This window comes from Musa acuminata, chromosome BXJ1-7, assembly GCF_036884655.1.
Source record: "Musa acuminata AAA Group cultivar baxijiao chromosome BXJ1-7, Cavendish_Baxijiao_AAA, whole genome shotgun sequence".
Classification (NCBI taxonomy): domain Eukaryota; kingdom Viridiplantae; phylum Streptophyta; class Magnoliopsida; order Zingiberales; family Musaceae; genus Musa; species Musa acuminata.
In genome coordinates this window covers 4895923-4911207 of record NC_088333.1, presented here as the reverse complement: position 1 = coordinate 4911207, position 15285 = coordinate 4895923, and the positions used below count along the sequence as shown (strand labels likewise).

General features: G+C 38.8%; 2 protein-coding genes and 1 non-coding gene across 6 annotated transcripts; 2 read left to right on the top strand and 1 right to left on the bottom strand.

The window, feature by feature from the left end:
• Positions 1–999: 999 nt before the first annotated feature.
• Positions 1000–9738, top strand: LOC135678391 (AT-hook motif nuclear-localized protein 1-like). 4 transcript variants are annotated; one of them, XM_065191146.1, is made up of 8 exons: positions 1000–1156; positions 1250–1653; positions 2593–2660; positions 4074–4205; positions 5448–5609; positions 5973–6999; positions 7098–7235; positions 7314–9738. In XM_065191146.1, exons 2-6 carry the CDS (start codon positions 1332–1334, stop codon positions 6243–6245), a joined length of 957 nt encoding a protein of 318 aa, XP_065047218.1. In that variant the 5' UTR covers positions 1000–1156; positions 1250–1331; the 3' UTR covers positions 6246–6999; positions 7098–7235; positions 7314–9738. The 4 variants fall into 4 exon arrangements, with proteins under 4 accessions (XP_065047218.1, XP_065047219.1, XP_065047215.1 ...); XM_065191147.1 differs by having other exon boundaries at positions 5973–7235; positions 7314–7427; positions 7951–9738; XM_065191143.1 differs by having other exon boundaries at positions 5973–7235.
• Positions 8793–8879, top strand: LOC135680176 (small nucleolar RNA SNORD36). The gene has a single exon (XR_010515420.1). It is a non-coding gene; the product is annotated as a small nucleolar RNA SNORD36 (small nucleolar RNA).
• Positions 9739–10385: 647 nt separating the features above from the next.
• Positions 10386–11513, bottom strand: LOC135679866 (large ribosomal subunit protein P1-like). The gene is made up of 5 exons (XM_065193848.1): positions 11362–11513; positions 11172–11271; positions 10906–11032; positions 10719–10816; positions 10386–10600 (listed from the first exon to the last, which is right to left on the bottom strand). Exons 1-5 carry the CDS (start codon positions 11457–11459, stop codon positions 10547–10549), a joined length of 477 nt encoding a protein of 158 aa, XP_065049920.1. The 5' UTR covers positions 11460–11513; the 3' UTR covers positions 10386–10546.
• Between the last annotated feature and the right edge of the window lie 3772 nt (positions 11514–15285).

The following is a 15285-nucleotide window of genomic DNA, read 5'->3' as shown; positions in this document are numbered from 1 at the left end:
AATTAAGTAGATTTTCCGTGGGGTACTTATTAAGTTTGAATTTTTTTTTTTTTTATATTTTAAATCTTATTATTTGTACATAATGAATAGTTTAGATTTATTTAGATAAAGAGTATCAGGTCACCTAGATTCTGTATGTATTATTTCTTTGACTTGAGAGAGCTCACGAGATATCTCAGATTCCAACTTGCCTACAAAAGCAACTCAAGTGGAGATAGCTTATGAGATGAAGGTTTGCTTCCGGCTGCTGTGTCTACTCTCCCTTCTTCACTTTTGTCTCTGATACAGAATAAAAATGGGTTGGCAAAGGAGGATCCAAATACTCATCGAAAGAACTAAGAGTTGATCTTGCCATATACCAAATGTATTTTAGTCTTTATATTTTTAAAAATTATATTGATATATTTATAATTACGAAAGTAAATTATTCAAATTTATTTATTTTAATATTTTTAAATTTTTAATAAAAATATAAAAACAAAAGATCAAAAGATAAATTTAATGTTTTAACGATGGAAGATATATCATTGAAGATCGTTATGCATTGATGTCAAATCTTTAGTTGTTCTTTTTATGACCATCGATATTATCAATTATTAAAATCTTAAAATTATATTTTTAATTTTTAATTTTATATTTTATTGATAAAATCTCTCTCTCTCTCTACTTTTAGACAGTATCGTAGCAGATAAAAATCTCTCTCTCTCAGTTCTCTCAGTGCAGAAGTCTCCTGTGGCAGTGCTGTGATTATTATCCATTCTAATGGCATTTAAGTCCCAATGATCATAATAAAGCGTAAAAGGACAAAAGAAGTAAGTGAGAGTCGAGCACCGGTGGAGTCTTCCACAGGTGGCCTCTCGCCTAAATAAAAACAAATCTGACGTCAAAAAGAAAAAAAATAATATATATATATATATATACACATATATACGTATCTTTTGCATTCCCTAAGAGGTTATTTCGATATTTGGAGTATATATATATTTCTCTCTTCTTACATTACTAATAATATTATAACAACAACAACAATAATAATTAAAATTCCTCTTTCTCTTGGCCTTTACATGCACTGTTCTCTCTTCATCTTCATGTTTCCCTTTGGTTTTGTGAGATCGGTAGTATTCCACTCGATGAGATAGAAGGCGAGAGAAGTTAGGCAAGAGAAATATTTGGATATTTTTTTGTTATTTTTTATGATTTTTTTGTTGTTGTTGATGCGGAGCTCTTGGTGGTGTACTCTGATGGCCAGAGCTGGGGAGAACCCTAGCGATCGGAATCCGGCGGTGTCAAGCGCTTGACTTTGGAGATTCTTGGGAGAAGTTCGTCTCGGTATGGAGCGCAGCGAACAAGGAGGGGCCCCTTCTCCTACGGTGGCTGTGGCGGCAGCGGTGGTGGGGGAGGAGAAGCCCGCCAGCGAGATCAGTGGGATGGCCGCGGAGCCGGTGAAGAAGAAGACGGGGAGACCGAGGAAGTACGGGCCGGACGGGAGCCTGCTTCGGCCGCTGAACCCGATGCCGATCTCGGCGTCAGTGCCGGCAGGCGTCAAGTACACGTCGGCGGCCGCGGTGGGGGCGACGTTGAAGCGGGGTAGAGGGCGGCCAGTGGGTTCGATGGCCAAGACGCCACAGTTGGGATTCGATTTGGAGCATTTAGGTAATCCTTTTTATCGCCAGTCTCCGTCTTATATCTTCACCAACTCTTGACCTAAAATTAAGGCGTCAGTTTTGCGTTAATTTTTCTTTTCTTTAATTTTCTTTTTCATGTCTTATATATTTCTTTAATCCAAAAAATTATTGATGCTAAAATGACTATTCAGATTTACTGAATATTTCTTCTCTTCTTAATTGACTATTTTTTCTAATCCAAAAATTATTTTTCATGGAGGTTTGGTTTTACTGACGATGAGGGGGTCTGTGGATCCCAAAACGGTCCTTTTCTTGGCGTTGTCTCTGTTGCTTTTCATCTGAGTCCATTTTTGGTGGTAGCTGTCGGCTTGGAGTTGCAGAAACAAGTCACTGGGATCTGCCAGGGGGACCAGAGACCGATGATCTCTATCTGCAGATCCGATGAGGTAGGGGTGTGTCGGATCTGGTGGAGAAAGCAATGTTTGTGGGGTTGGCTTGGGGAACCGCGGACGTGGATGCTTGCTCTGGTGCCAGTCCTGAGAAGGTGGAGAACAAGAGCTGATGTGGTATAGGATCATTCTCTGGCTGAAGACATATGGGGAACAGTCATTGGATAAGAACTTTCTGTCTTGGTTCGGATTGTTCAAAGGGATGGACGACATGGTGTTCGCTGCTGCTTTTGACAAACAACATAACCTCTCAGTGTCCATCCTCAGGGAAACATGATGTCTTAGGCATTAATTCTTGTGGTCAAACTCAGTAACTGCTAGATCTGTGTACCTGGATCTCTTCATCTCTTCTTCTCGAGTCATACCTGATGAATCAAAAGACTAGTTAGCTTTGGAGTTCCATGACTAGTAGCTGAAATGTATTTACCATATACAGTGTTGCATTTTGCTTGATTTGCTTCAAGAACACCCAGTACTTCAAAGACTTTTATTCTCTTTTCTGAATTGTATTGATGCAGGAGAGATGGGAGCCTGCTCTGCCGGCGCAAATTTCACACCTCATGTCATCACCGTTGCTTCTGGCGAGGTATTACTTCCTCGAACCTAAAATTAATTTCAACAGCTGTAACCCTTTATTGTAAAAAATTTGTCATATGCTGTATGTCATGCTAATTTTAGGCTGTCTACCATATGCCTGAAGTTCTTATCAAATACTTCTTTTCCTTTTTTAAATATGCCAATACAAGTATGCCGCTTTGGAGTTCCAGTGGCAATGGCTAGACTCAAATTGTAAACAGGTTCGACGAGTAACAAATGGAGCATGCCAATAATATCTTAGAGCAAGCTCTTCTTAGTCTGTTATCATTGTGCTAAAATCTTTCTCCAGGTGCATTCGTTCAAGATAGTTCAAATTTCAGCTGAAATCCAGGTCTTCTTTTCAGTGTAAATCAACTAGAAGCAGTGAAAAAAAGGCCTTTTTGTCACATTTTTTTAATTTCAGTTTACACTTTTGTCATCATCTTCCTCTCTTGCTAAACTTCTGCTGAACTTCCACTTGAGAACTCTGTGAATAATATGTTTCATTGGATTCATCTTTCACCAAAACTTGGATGCCTCCAGAAAACTATTCATTTTACAAAGTACTATTATGTAATGTGTATCTTCCAAAAACACAAGACATTAGACTTCAGGGAATCATTTGTTCGGAACTTCGGATAATACTAATGTCGCAGTTACTGCAACATAATATGATAAGAAAATAATGGTTGTTTGGATTTAAATACTGATAGAACAACAAAATTCAAATTTTGCATATGATAAATGCAATATGCTGCAACATTTAAGTCTCTCATCCTTCTTTTGTAGTTTTGACCTCTGTGTTTGCTTGGTTTGTTTTTATCTGTAGGTTGGTGACTTTTGTAGTTTTGACCTCTCTAATGGCATGTAACTGACAAAAGTAATGTATTCGATAAATGATGGTCTGATCAGACAAAATGCAGAATAATATTGGTTTGGCATAATTGGTGAAAATGGATCGGATAATATCTGGGAAATGTATCTATAAGTGGATAAAATCCTGATGTAGTTAATAATCAGATCAAAATTTTCTGTCTGTATGTGATATAAGGAAGTCTCATACATATTTTAATATCCAATTATCTTTTCTATTATGTATATAGAAACTTCTGATCTTCTATTAGAACAATACTGTTTCTGGAGAGGGCATAAAACTACTTGTTAGTTGCTTTGTCTGGTTTATTTTCCATTCAAGTTCTACTTACCTGGACTCTGAATATCAAAAAACAAATTGAAAAAACAAAATCAGGTTCTAATCTGATTTTTTTTGTGAAATTAATCAGGAAAAGAAGTCAGGAGTCTCCTTTCAATGGAGTTTGATAAAGTTGCAAAGCCTCCTCTTATATGTTTCTTTTTTTATCTTGTCAAGATACCAAAACCTCTATTGAACATATTTCTAATTTACGTCTGTTATTGTTTGCAGGATGTTACCATGAAGATCATATCATTTTCACAGCAAGGGCCTCGAGCAATTTGTATTTTATCTGCTAATGGTATTATCTCAAATGTTGCACTTCGTCAACCATATTCAAGTGGTGGTACATTAACTTATGAGGTTTGTATATATCTTCATATAAAATATAGGATTCAAGTGTGGCAGTTTATGTCTTGGTAGAGAATGAAGTATGCGATTCAAGTGCGCCAGCTTTTTATAAACAGATCATCTAGTGTTGAATCGTATTATGAAAATAAAAAGTTTAGAATATTAAGAAGCACATATTCATGCAAAAATCTCGAGCAGCAAACATTGAAGATAAAATAACGTTATATTATTGCCTGCAAGTAAGTTATTGCTAATAAACATATCTTGATCCATTGGTTTGTTTGTGCCTTTGAGATGAAATTACTCCTTATGTGAAGTTTGTCACTTCTTCTTGACTCCTATTTTTGGGGAAATTTTGGACCTTTGCCCTGGCATTGCATGACCTCAGACAAAGTAGAACTTTCTAAATTTTTTAGCGGTCCATCTTTTATTTGACTTCGCCACATTTTGGAATTAGGCACTATGTTTTCTTTTGGCTGTAAAACTGTGCCGGACCATTGAGCCTTTTGTATGTTTAGACCATTTTTTTTCTCCAAAATATCACTTCTGCTCATTTGCCTTGTGGAAATTTTCTAATTTTTTGTGTTATTATCATCGTTCTCTTATCGTATGTGCTAGAGCTTTTTTCCCAAAAAAAGATGTAATCGTTTATGATAAGAATGATCGTGCGTCTTTGAAAGTGATGCTTGACACTGTTTGCATTTACTATGAAATATTTATTTTTTATATTTTGGTTCAGTAATACTTTAGATTCCTTGTTTTCATATTCTTATTCATTTCTCACACTATGTAAATGTTTTTAGTGCTCATTTGCTCTTTCTGCTGAACTTTTTTATGTACAAAAGTGCTGAATATATTGTCACTCTAACACTTCTTTGAGCTCTCTTATTCTTTCTTTTTTATACTAAAGACAGTTTTACTTGTATGTTAATATTTAAAATTTCTGAAGATTAATTTGATCCTTTCTTGGTGCTTTTAAAATTAAATTAATATTTAAAATTTCTATAAAGTTGTAGACTACTGTTATGCCTTTCCGAAATGTCAGAGTTTACCCTTCAGAGTGGGTTCTTTTAAATTGCCAAACTAAATAAATGAGCTAATCTTGATGGCGTTTACTACTACTACTAACACTTTTAGCAGTAAAGTGTGTCTAAATACTTTCTGTTATTGCTCATCAGCTATAGGTAGAGACTTGCAACCTTTTTGGTGAGTGCGGGTGCTGTTGTTTATAATGTCTAACCTGCTGTTTATCAGGGCTGTTTCGAACTGCTCTCCTTATCTGGATCTTTCATGCCAACCGAAAATGGAGGAACGAGAAGCCGATCGGGTGGTCTAAGTGTTTCTTTGGCAAGTCCAGATGGTCGAGTCGTCGGCGGAGGAGTTGCTGGTTTGCTGGTGGCTGCAAGTCCAGTGCAGGTAATAGCGCTCAAATTCTCATGATCTAAAATTGTGTCATTTGCCTGCCTGAATAATTCTTTTCGCTGGAAACCTTTTTTTGCTTTCAATCAAGTTTCTTTGAGCTTAAACCAAGTGAGTACACTACTAAGCATCTACCTTTGGTTTCCCACTGATGTTTTAATCGAGTGAGGTGGATGAAATATACTGCCTGCCTTTTCGGCATCTGATTTTTCACTGCGTCCCGTTTTATGTTTCTTAAGTACTGATGTTTGATCTTTATATGTGCAAAATACTGGGAATATTTTGCTCAGGTGAACTAACGGTTGCAAAACCTATGCATATTCAAACATCATTCTTAGCTTCCCTGCTCATCTGTGGTAGGTTGTAGTGGGAAGTTTCTTGCCAAGTTACCAGATGGAGCAGAAAATTAAGAAGCCCAGACTGGAAGCTGGATCAGCATCGACACCACCGTCCGCCGCTCCCAGTTCCAGCGCAGACGCGGAGGAAGCTTTCGGAAGTGGCCTAGGGCAGCATGATCGGGCGGCAACCGGGAAACTGGATCCTTCAACTACATCCCCTCTCGGGGAGGAAAGCTGGGCTGCTTCCTTACGGTCAGTGCCAGCAGACATAAACATGAGTTTGCCTGGAGGATGAAGTCGCACCAAGTTCTCATTTGTATCACTGCTAATCATGCATTTGCTTTCATCAAAAATAGACTTTAAATGGTTTGATATTAGGTTTCATAACTCGAGTTGGATTGATGTTCGACGTTGTAACACGGGGTTTTAAACCGATGACAATTAATTCCAGTCGTTCTCGCTACTTTGCCTGTAAATTTTTTTGTAGCATGCGACGATCCTGATCATTCTTCGATTGTTATTGCTGATAAGGAACGTGATGTGTTTGTTCTTGCAAGTGTGCCGACCATGACCCAGTTGATTCTTCCAAGTGGAAGCTCCAAGCCCAGCTCTGCTGCGACGAATTAGTTCTAGCACCTATCTGCAGGATGTGAGAGTGAGAGAGAGAGGGGGAGGAGGAGGAGTTGCGAAGCAACCGGAGGCAGGCGTCGACAGGTGCGCGGAGGGAAGGTGAACGCCACACCCCCTTCTTCGTTCTCCTCGTCTGCAAGAAAAGTTAAGTGGACCTTCTCGAGGTCACCCGTCGACCTTCCCGCCTTCTTTCCCTCCTCTCTTGTCGTCTCCGTCGTCGTGTCCTGTCTCACCGCAGTCGCTACCGCCCTCTTGGCAATTGCACGGAACTCTGAGGGGGTATATGTGAAATATAGAATAAGTCATGGATGCACGTGTAAAATTATCCTCCTCGTCCAATATAACTTCGACCCCCAGCCTATCCTCCCGAGTGTTATTATTGTTCTGCTACGCCGTTGGCGGCGGCCAAGAGAAGCAAGGTAACGACAGCAGTTCTTCTTCTTGCTTCGTGGATCGTCTATCCTTTGGAAGTTCCATCTCCGCTCCGAGGTGTTAGGTCTTGCCTTGTGCGTGCTAGATTTGGGTCTTTTTTTGTTCATGGCGGCGGCGTACGGAGCAATGAAACCGACCAAGTTGGGGCTTGAAGAGCCCCAGGAGCAGCTCCACCGTATCCGGATCACCCTATCCTCCAAGAACGTCAAGAATCTCGAGAAGGGTGCGTGCCTCACTTCGATTCGGTTCCTTCGTTTTTTCCTCCATCTTTTCCCTTTCTGATCGGTTTTTTGTTGTATAGTTTGTGCGGATCTGGTGAGGGGAGCGAAGGACAAGCGGCTGACCGTGAAGGGGCCCGTGAGAATGCCCACCAAGGTCCTCCACATCACCACCAGGAAATCTCCTTGTGGCGAAGGTATTAAAATCTTCCCTGTTCTTATCATGTCCTTGTCTTTGCTCATCATGCCAATCTTTGAAGTTTTGCGTCCCTCGCACTAGTTTGATAGCCTCAAGAATTGATGCCCATGATAAACTAAATGTTACCATTTAAAAGCTTCAATTGCATTGGATGTTGATGCTGTTGGTGTATGTTAGGGTTCTTTGGTATAGGAAACTTTGGTGGGGTTAAAGATACAACTGTGTTGTTTGATTGTCTTGCAGTGATAGTCAAAACGTCCATATGGTCTCATTTTGGATGTAAGTCGTGATATTTATGGTTGGGGATTTGAATAAACGACAATTGAATCACCACACCAAGAGATAAATGTTACATTCTGGTAATGCTAAAAATAATATGCTAGTTCACAATATATCTGCCAGTTCGTTGCTCTCTGGTATAATAACTGCTGCATTGTCATACAAGTCCCATTTTTCATAGTAGTTTAGTAAATGTTCATGTCCTTTCATAGCATCCCCTTGAATATTGTATTTCTTTCCAGCAAATTACTTATCGAGCACAGATGATAGTTCTGATCAATGATGCTGTATATGATAAGTGAAACCAAAGTTATAGCTACCTACAATACGAAGCTTAGTGGTTTCTTCAGTTGACTTGGCATACATTCATATTAAGAAACCGAAGAATGAGCTTCTGCCCCTGAAGTACTGGACATTGAGCTTTTTAAAGCTGATTCTTAGTCAAATGGCAGCGTTTGGTGAAGTCCATGTATACATGTGTATGTATATATATGTCCATGTATACGCATGTATGTAGATATACACGTACAAATTCGCATTTATATCTATTCTACAAGCAACTGCCAACTATACATGCTTTGTTTTCTTAAAGAAAATCATGAGCTCCATAAACTGTAGTCGACAAGCTACAAAAGCATTGGACAGTGTATCCGACTAGGCAATTTGGAAGATAAAAAAATGATTCACTCTGTCTTTAAGTCACTTTATACATGTTTAAGGGGTTATGGTTTATTGTTTAGATTTTGGCAAGAAAATGTATAGCTAAGTGTTTCTGTAAAGATTGGTTACAAAAGCTTTTGTCAGCACTTGCTGCAGTCGGTTGTGTGAACCAAAATCCTATTAATAATTAGGAACACATTCCCGGTGTAGTAAAAGCTCGATCATCATTTCAAATATTGGAAATTTGCAGAGTTTCAGACTTAACAAAAGGAGAGTATTTTGTGTTTGTTAAACACCATTTTTGAATGCCTTTGCAAGTGTTTCTTGCATTCATTGCTTGTATCAAAATGTAAAGTGATGGTTCTGGGAATTAATTGGCTTTAAATGCATAGTTGTATGTGGTTGCTGGCAGATGATTTCTACAGTGCAAATGATGAGAAGATAATTTAGTTGACGCTGAGATATTCTCTATGAAGTTTCAGCACATCGAGTTTTTTAATACTGATGCACAGTCTATTTGCCTATGGTCTTACCATTAAGTTCTTCAATACTAATGACAAGTTAGGATTTTGTCATTTCTTTCAACTTCATTTGGTCTTGGCGTGGAGTACTTCTTTGAAAGAAAGACTCCTTGGAGAAGTTGAGCAGAATTTATTACCCTCATGATATGTAGACTGTGATAAGCATACTCTATGTACTTCATGTTTACAAATGAAAACGGGTTGTAGACTTGATTTACGTCCCCAGGTCTGGTGCTACTTTAGTTCGTTTAATCATTATTATTTTTTTTTCAAAATAAGCTTCTGATCACATGATCAAACAGCAGAGCTTTGTATTCCTTCTGATAACATGATTTGTGTTTAACCGCTTTTAGTTGTTTTGGAGTCTTCAATTTCCCGCTTCACCGTAAGGATGGCCTGCTGGTGTGCTTGCTCTTCAGGCTCCTTTACGATTGTAGAGTTTTTGTGTTGTAGGCATGCATATAGAGAGGTCAAGTTAGAGGTGGTCAACCACGTTCATGACAAATCGAACCAAGAAATGCTTTTCATTCTATTTATGATGTGGTCAGCTATTTTTGTGAAACTTGATGATCACCTCTTTTTTGTTTTCTTTGTTGTTTGCGGGAACCAACACATGGGATCGATTTGAGCTCCGTGTACACAAGAGGGTGATCTATCTTGTCAGCTCTTCCGAGGTTGTGAAGCAGATTACCTCGATCACCATCGAACCTGGGGTGGAGGTCGAAGTGACAATTGCAGAATCGTAAGCTTGTCTTCGTTGAGTAATCCAATAGTTTATTTTTGTGACATTATATTCCAAGGGAGATATAAAATCCAACTGTCGTAATAAAATTTTGATCTGTTGCCGCAGTTCTAAGTTAAGACCATTTGGTTCGATCTCGAATTTTCATATAGCTCTCTTATCCTCTCAGGTAGACAGCTGCAATTTTCATATCGCATTGTGACTGACATTTCTAATTATGGTGGCCATTACGTTTTATCATAATAGAAAATTTGTCTTAGCAGTATGCCATGTAAAAATTCGAGTTAATTATAGATTCATATTTATATTATATTTAATTTAATTTATCATATTATCGATTCTGTTGACTGTTGATGAAAATATCACACATATTATTATATTTAAAAAATAATTTTAAAATAAAATTAGAAAGATAATTTTGATATGAAAACAAATTTTTTAGGAAACTGAAGTGATATAATGTTATTTCATTTTTTTCTCTCTGTGTCATTGAAATTTTTATTAAAATATAAAGTGAGAGATATAATTTTATATCCCATCCTTCGAAGACGAGAGACGAAGTCAAAGAAGGAAAACGTTTTCATAAAAATTTCACAAGTAAAAATTAATATTAATGAGAATAATATTATGAAATTATTATTTTTTGATTTTAAATATTTTATTTTGATAAGGAGAAAGATTTTATGTTAAGCTGAAAACCACCGATTCCCACATTACGTTAACAATGGCTCAAAAAATTAAAATATGCCATCAATATCAAAATGAGGTTAATAACTTAATTCAATGATGTGAAAAGTAACCACAAGTATGGAGAAGAATCTGAAATCTCATGACTCATAATGGATGACCAGACTTAGCGATGGCAGTAAGCAAACTTAAATAAAAAACCTAACAAAGATAACGATTTAGCCATCTCTAATCAAACAAACTGAATCCCATGTCGTCATCACTCTCTTCCTTGGGCTCCTCCTGCAGCAACAACGTCGGCGGGAAACACGTCAAACCCTTCGGCCGTACCAATCCAATCCAAATGATTGGAATCTCGTGCAACGACAACCTATAGATAATCCAAGAGCAAAATTCTCACCTTTTTCTCCTCCGCGGCAGGATCAGCAGCAGGGGCAGCGCCACCACCCGCACCGGCGGCCGGGCCGGTGGAGACCGCCACAGCAACACCACCTCCCCCTGCAAGAACATCCAAACATTCTGCAAAGTAAGTCTCGGAATCGATTTTTTTTTTCTAAGCCAAAGAAAAAGAAAGCAAGAAATCGAACCACCGGAGCCGACGCTCAAGATGAGATCATCGACGCTCCTCTTCTCGAGGAGCTTGGCGAAGAGGGGCGCCCAGTAGGATTCGATCGTCAAGTTGGCGGCCTGTACCACGGTTAAGATCTTCTCCGACTGATCGTTTCGGGAAGGCGGCAAAAGAAAGGAATCAAAAAGATCACACAGAAACAGTGACCAAGTCATTAAAGTCATGACGACCGCTGCGGACGAAAGAAGAACCGTAAATAAAGAGGGAGGGAAAGAAGGGAAGAACCGTGATGGGGATGTCGTCATCGTGGAGGATGAGAGCGGCGTAGGTGCAAGCGAGCTCTCCGACTGAAGAATCGGCCATCGGGAAAGGAAGAGCTCTGTCGCTGAACGACAACCAAAAAGATAAACAACGGGAGAAAAAACTCGGGGAAACGAAGGGATCGACAGCGAGGAGATGTAGATAGAGAGATTACCTTCGGAGATTTGGGGCGTCAAGCAGACGAGGGCAAAGGTCAGCGGCGGTGTGTGACAGGGGAAGAGAGTTATAAGAGGGAAGAACTAGGGTTTTCATGGGCACGCCACTTGGAAGTGGACGTGCGGTCTCGCCGTTATGCCTACCAACACACGCTTCAGCAATTGTAGCGCTCCTATTGGTCGGCAGCCTGATAGAAGCCAGCAGTATAATAGATAAAATTTCGAGTTTCTCTGTATCTCATTTGAATTTTTAATTTATACACGTCTATATTTTTTTGGGAGAATAAACTCATTTTTCAGAATTTACTGGTAGCATCATTTTCATAATTCATTAATAATTTTTTTTCATAATACATTAAATATCTTTGACTAATATTTTTATTTTTTATGAACTAGTTCGGACATCGATCCAAACCAATATGAGGGAATAATAATTTATATTATTATTGTTCTTACATATTGATTCTCAGTTACAATATGTTACGAGAATATATTATTGATATTTGAGTTAACTCGTTATGGTTCATGCGCATAAAGATCAGAGAGATTTTTCAATTCGATTATTTTGATATCTAAGTTAGTAATATAAGATAGATGAGTATAATCTCTAATGATAAAGTGTTAACAAAAAGGCTTTTATATCCGGTAATAAAGTGACAGAGTATTCTATGAAATATTATTCAAAAGAATAGCTTTTAAACCACATTTAACAATATCAATTTGGCCTCTTGACTAAGTAAGCAATAAGCAAGGCCTTACGCTCCTTTTATCATTTCTTTGGGAGGGAGTAGGGGTGCTAAACTGATTTACTTTGGCCACGCCAACAAAAGGGGGTTGGGAGCTTATCCTCCTCGCCTCGAGTAGCAAGGCAATTGACGCATTCTAATTAGCTCACCTCGGGCGAAGAGAGGGTCGATGCTTAACTAGCCCACTTTGTGTAAAGAGGGAGTCGATGCTTGACCTCTCCACCTTGAGCAAAGGAGGAGGTTGTCACCCAACCTACTAGCCTCAGGCAGAGAAGGGGTCGATGCTCGACCTGCCCACCTTGGTCAGAGTGAGATGTCAGCACATGACCAACCCACCTAAGATGGAAAGGGAGTTAGCGCCCAATCCCTCCACCTTGATTGTAGAGGGAGGTCGGCTCTCGACCCCTCTACCTTGGTTAGTGGGGGTTAATGCTTGACCTCTTTGCCTTGAGCAAAAGAGAAGGTCGGTGTTTGACCTACTTGCCTAAAGCAGAGAGGGGATCAGCACCCCCGACCCCTCTACCTCAAGTAAAGGGAGAGGTTGGCACCCAACCTACTCACCTTGGGTGGAGAGTTGGCACCTGACCCCTCCACCTTGGTTAGCTAGGGAGGTCAAGCATTGACTAGCCCATCTCGGACGGAGAGGGGGTCGGATTTTCTTGATCTCAATGTCTTGGACAAGTATCATTTTATGTGAGTCGGTTTTCATGATCAGATCTGACTTATGCCTTTGAGAGCTCTCTTCAAGTGAGATAGATTTTTTAACTCATGTGCCTCTAATATATTTTGCCTTATATATCCTGCAATGATGGTTTTCTTTTTACGTGAATTGAGTTTTGTTGACTCATGTACCTCAAGTAGATTTTGTCTTTTACCTCCCATCCTGGTGGGTTTCTCATTATGTGAGTTAGGTTTTGTCAATGCATATACCTTAGGCACATTTGTTTGTGACTCTTGCCATGATGAATTTCTTTTTACACGGATCAAGTTTTATCGACTCACACACCTCGAGCTGAAGAGGAAGAGAGGAGATCCAACACTTATCATCAAAGAAGAAGCTCGGAGAGTCGAACTAACAAGGCAGTTAGAACAGATCGAGCGATGCTTTGCTAATCAGGCTAAATAGTTAAAAATGGTTTGCCATAATAATAGCTACAACATGGAGGATGAGCTACTACGACTTACTGGAGAGTTGGACTCAATAAGGACCTACAACTCTGAGCTTGTGGGGTAAGTTGTCACAACCAATGAGTGGGTCACGAGTGTGATTGAATAGTTGCCTACCTTAAAAGAGTAAATTCATAGACTAGATAGCAAGCTTGGGGCTTCAAGGGAGACGTTGGAGGTTGAGAGGACTATTATATCGAGGTATCAGGAGGAGATAGTTATCGACTATAAGCCCTCCATCAGGTTCAAGAAAAGGTCTAGAGAGGTTGAGAGTTACCTTGTATCAGTACGGATGCTATGCTGCCTTAGCTTGTTTCAAGGCAAGATATCCCGAGTGGATATTGAGGAAGATCCATTCATCAAATATCTCAAAGATCAAAATATTCTGACAGCTAACCAGGTCCCCTTTAATGACAACCCCAACTTATCATCTCGCCCTAATGCTTAGTCCATTGTTATGTTATGTTATGCTAGCCTTCTCTGAGTCGCCGGGACTATCTACCTGACTAGTTTTTGTATCTTAACTTTGTTATATCGTTGAGCTTGTCCACCCAACCATTTATTTACTTTGGTAGGTAGAGGTCTCTTTTTAGATGTAGAGGCTCAACCGAGTTGGTGTCGTATTTTAAAGTAAGAAAACTTTTTTTTCCCTTAACTTATAACACTTACTCCTCGAAAATATTCTTTTTTTTTTTTTTTTTTTACAATTGGTGTCAAAGATATGGCAGAATAAGGCTTGATGCCTTAAGTGTATAACTTTTTTAAGTTTACAATGTGTCATATCTTTAACTGTAACACTCCCTCTATTATTACGAGGTGATAGGTTCTATCTCGAATGACCTCGTTAACCTAATAAGGCCCTTCCCAATTTGGGGTTAGCTTATCTGAGGATCCAATTAGGTCATTAATGTCGGCTTTTCAAAGCATCAAGTCTCCAAATCCAACCCCCCAAAGGCGAACACCTTAATTGGAAAGCTTGGCTAACTTTCTTGTATTTTAATGCCCTTAGGTGTACTTCTATTTTGACCTTGTTGATTAGGTCGAGTTCGACGAAGTTATTCTTTAAAGGTTTTCCCATCAAAATTCTCAACTCAATGTATTAGAAAGATTACCTCAGGTGGCATGACAATCTTAGTGCCGAAGGTTAAGCTGAATGATAACTCTCTCGACCTAGTTTTAGGTGTCATTCGAGAAGCCCACAAGATACGTGATAGTTTATCTATGCAAGTGCCTTTTGATCCGGTGGTCCACTTCTTTAATCCTTTGAAAATGACTCGGTTGGTGACCTCGACAAAACCATTAGTTTGAGGATAAGCTATCAAATTAAACTTTAGTTCAACTACATAGGGTTGACAAAAATCCTTAATATAGCTCACACCTTCTTGGAGTATGTATTTGTTCCTCTTCGACGCATGATGAATCCAAGAACTTTCCTAAGTCTACTATGAAAACGCACTTGATTGGGTTGAGATGCATGTTGAACATTTTCAAAACTTAAAAAGTCTCGACCAAATTTACTAGATGTGTGTTAGCTGTCTTACTCCTCGCTATCATGTCATCCATATAAACTTCAACATTTCTTCCAATATGATACTTGAATATTTTATTCACTATCCTTTGGTATATTGCTTTTACGTTTTTTAACTCGAAGGATATGACTTGGTAGTAATATATGTCTCGATCCATGATGAAGTATGTATGTTCCTACTCCTTCGATATTATTCTGATTTGGTTGTACCATGAGAATTTATCCATAAAGGTAAGAAGTTCGTGACTCGAGATAGCATCAACCAACCATTGAATTTAAGGAAGGGGATAATTGTTTTTTGGGTATACTTTATTATGATTGATATAGTTAAAACGTATATTCTAGTTTTCATTATATTTTTTAATGAATACGGCAAGCTATTGGGGGTATTACAATTCGATATTGAATCATGCTCTTAATAATTTATCTATCTTTTCACTAATTGCTAGTCGACAGTTAAGAACAAACTTACGATGGTGGAG

Coding starts and splice junctions, on each gene's coding strand:
- LOC135678391 (XM_065191146.1), top strand. CDS start 1,332: ATGGAGCGCAGCGAACAAGGAGGGGCCCCTTCTCCTACGGTGGCTGTG. Junction 4,206..5,447: donor GTGGTACATTAACTTATGAG/GTTTGTATATAT, acceptor GCTGTTTATCAG/GGCTGTTTCGAACTGCTCTC. Junction 5,610..5,972: donor TGGCTGCAAGTCCAGTGCAG/GTAATAGCGCTC, acceptor CATCTGTGGTAG/GTTGTAGTGGGAAGTTTCTT.
- LOC135679866 (XM_065193848.1), bottom strand. CDS start 11,459: ATGAAAACCCTAGTTCTTCCCTCTTATAACTCTCTTCCCCTGTCACAC. Junction 11,033..11,171: donor ATGACGACATCCCCATCACG/GTTCTTCCCTTC, acceptor CGAAACGATCAG/TCGGAGAAGATCTTAACCGT. Junction 10,817..10,905: donor CTTGAGCGTCGGCTCCGGTG/GTTCGATTTCTT, acceptor ATGTTCTTGCAG/GGGGAGGTGGTGTTGCTGTG.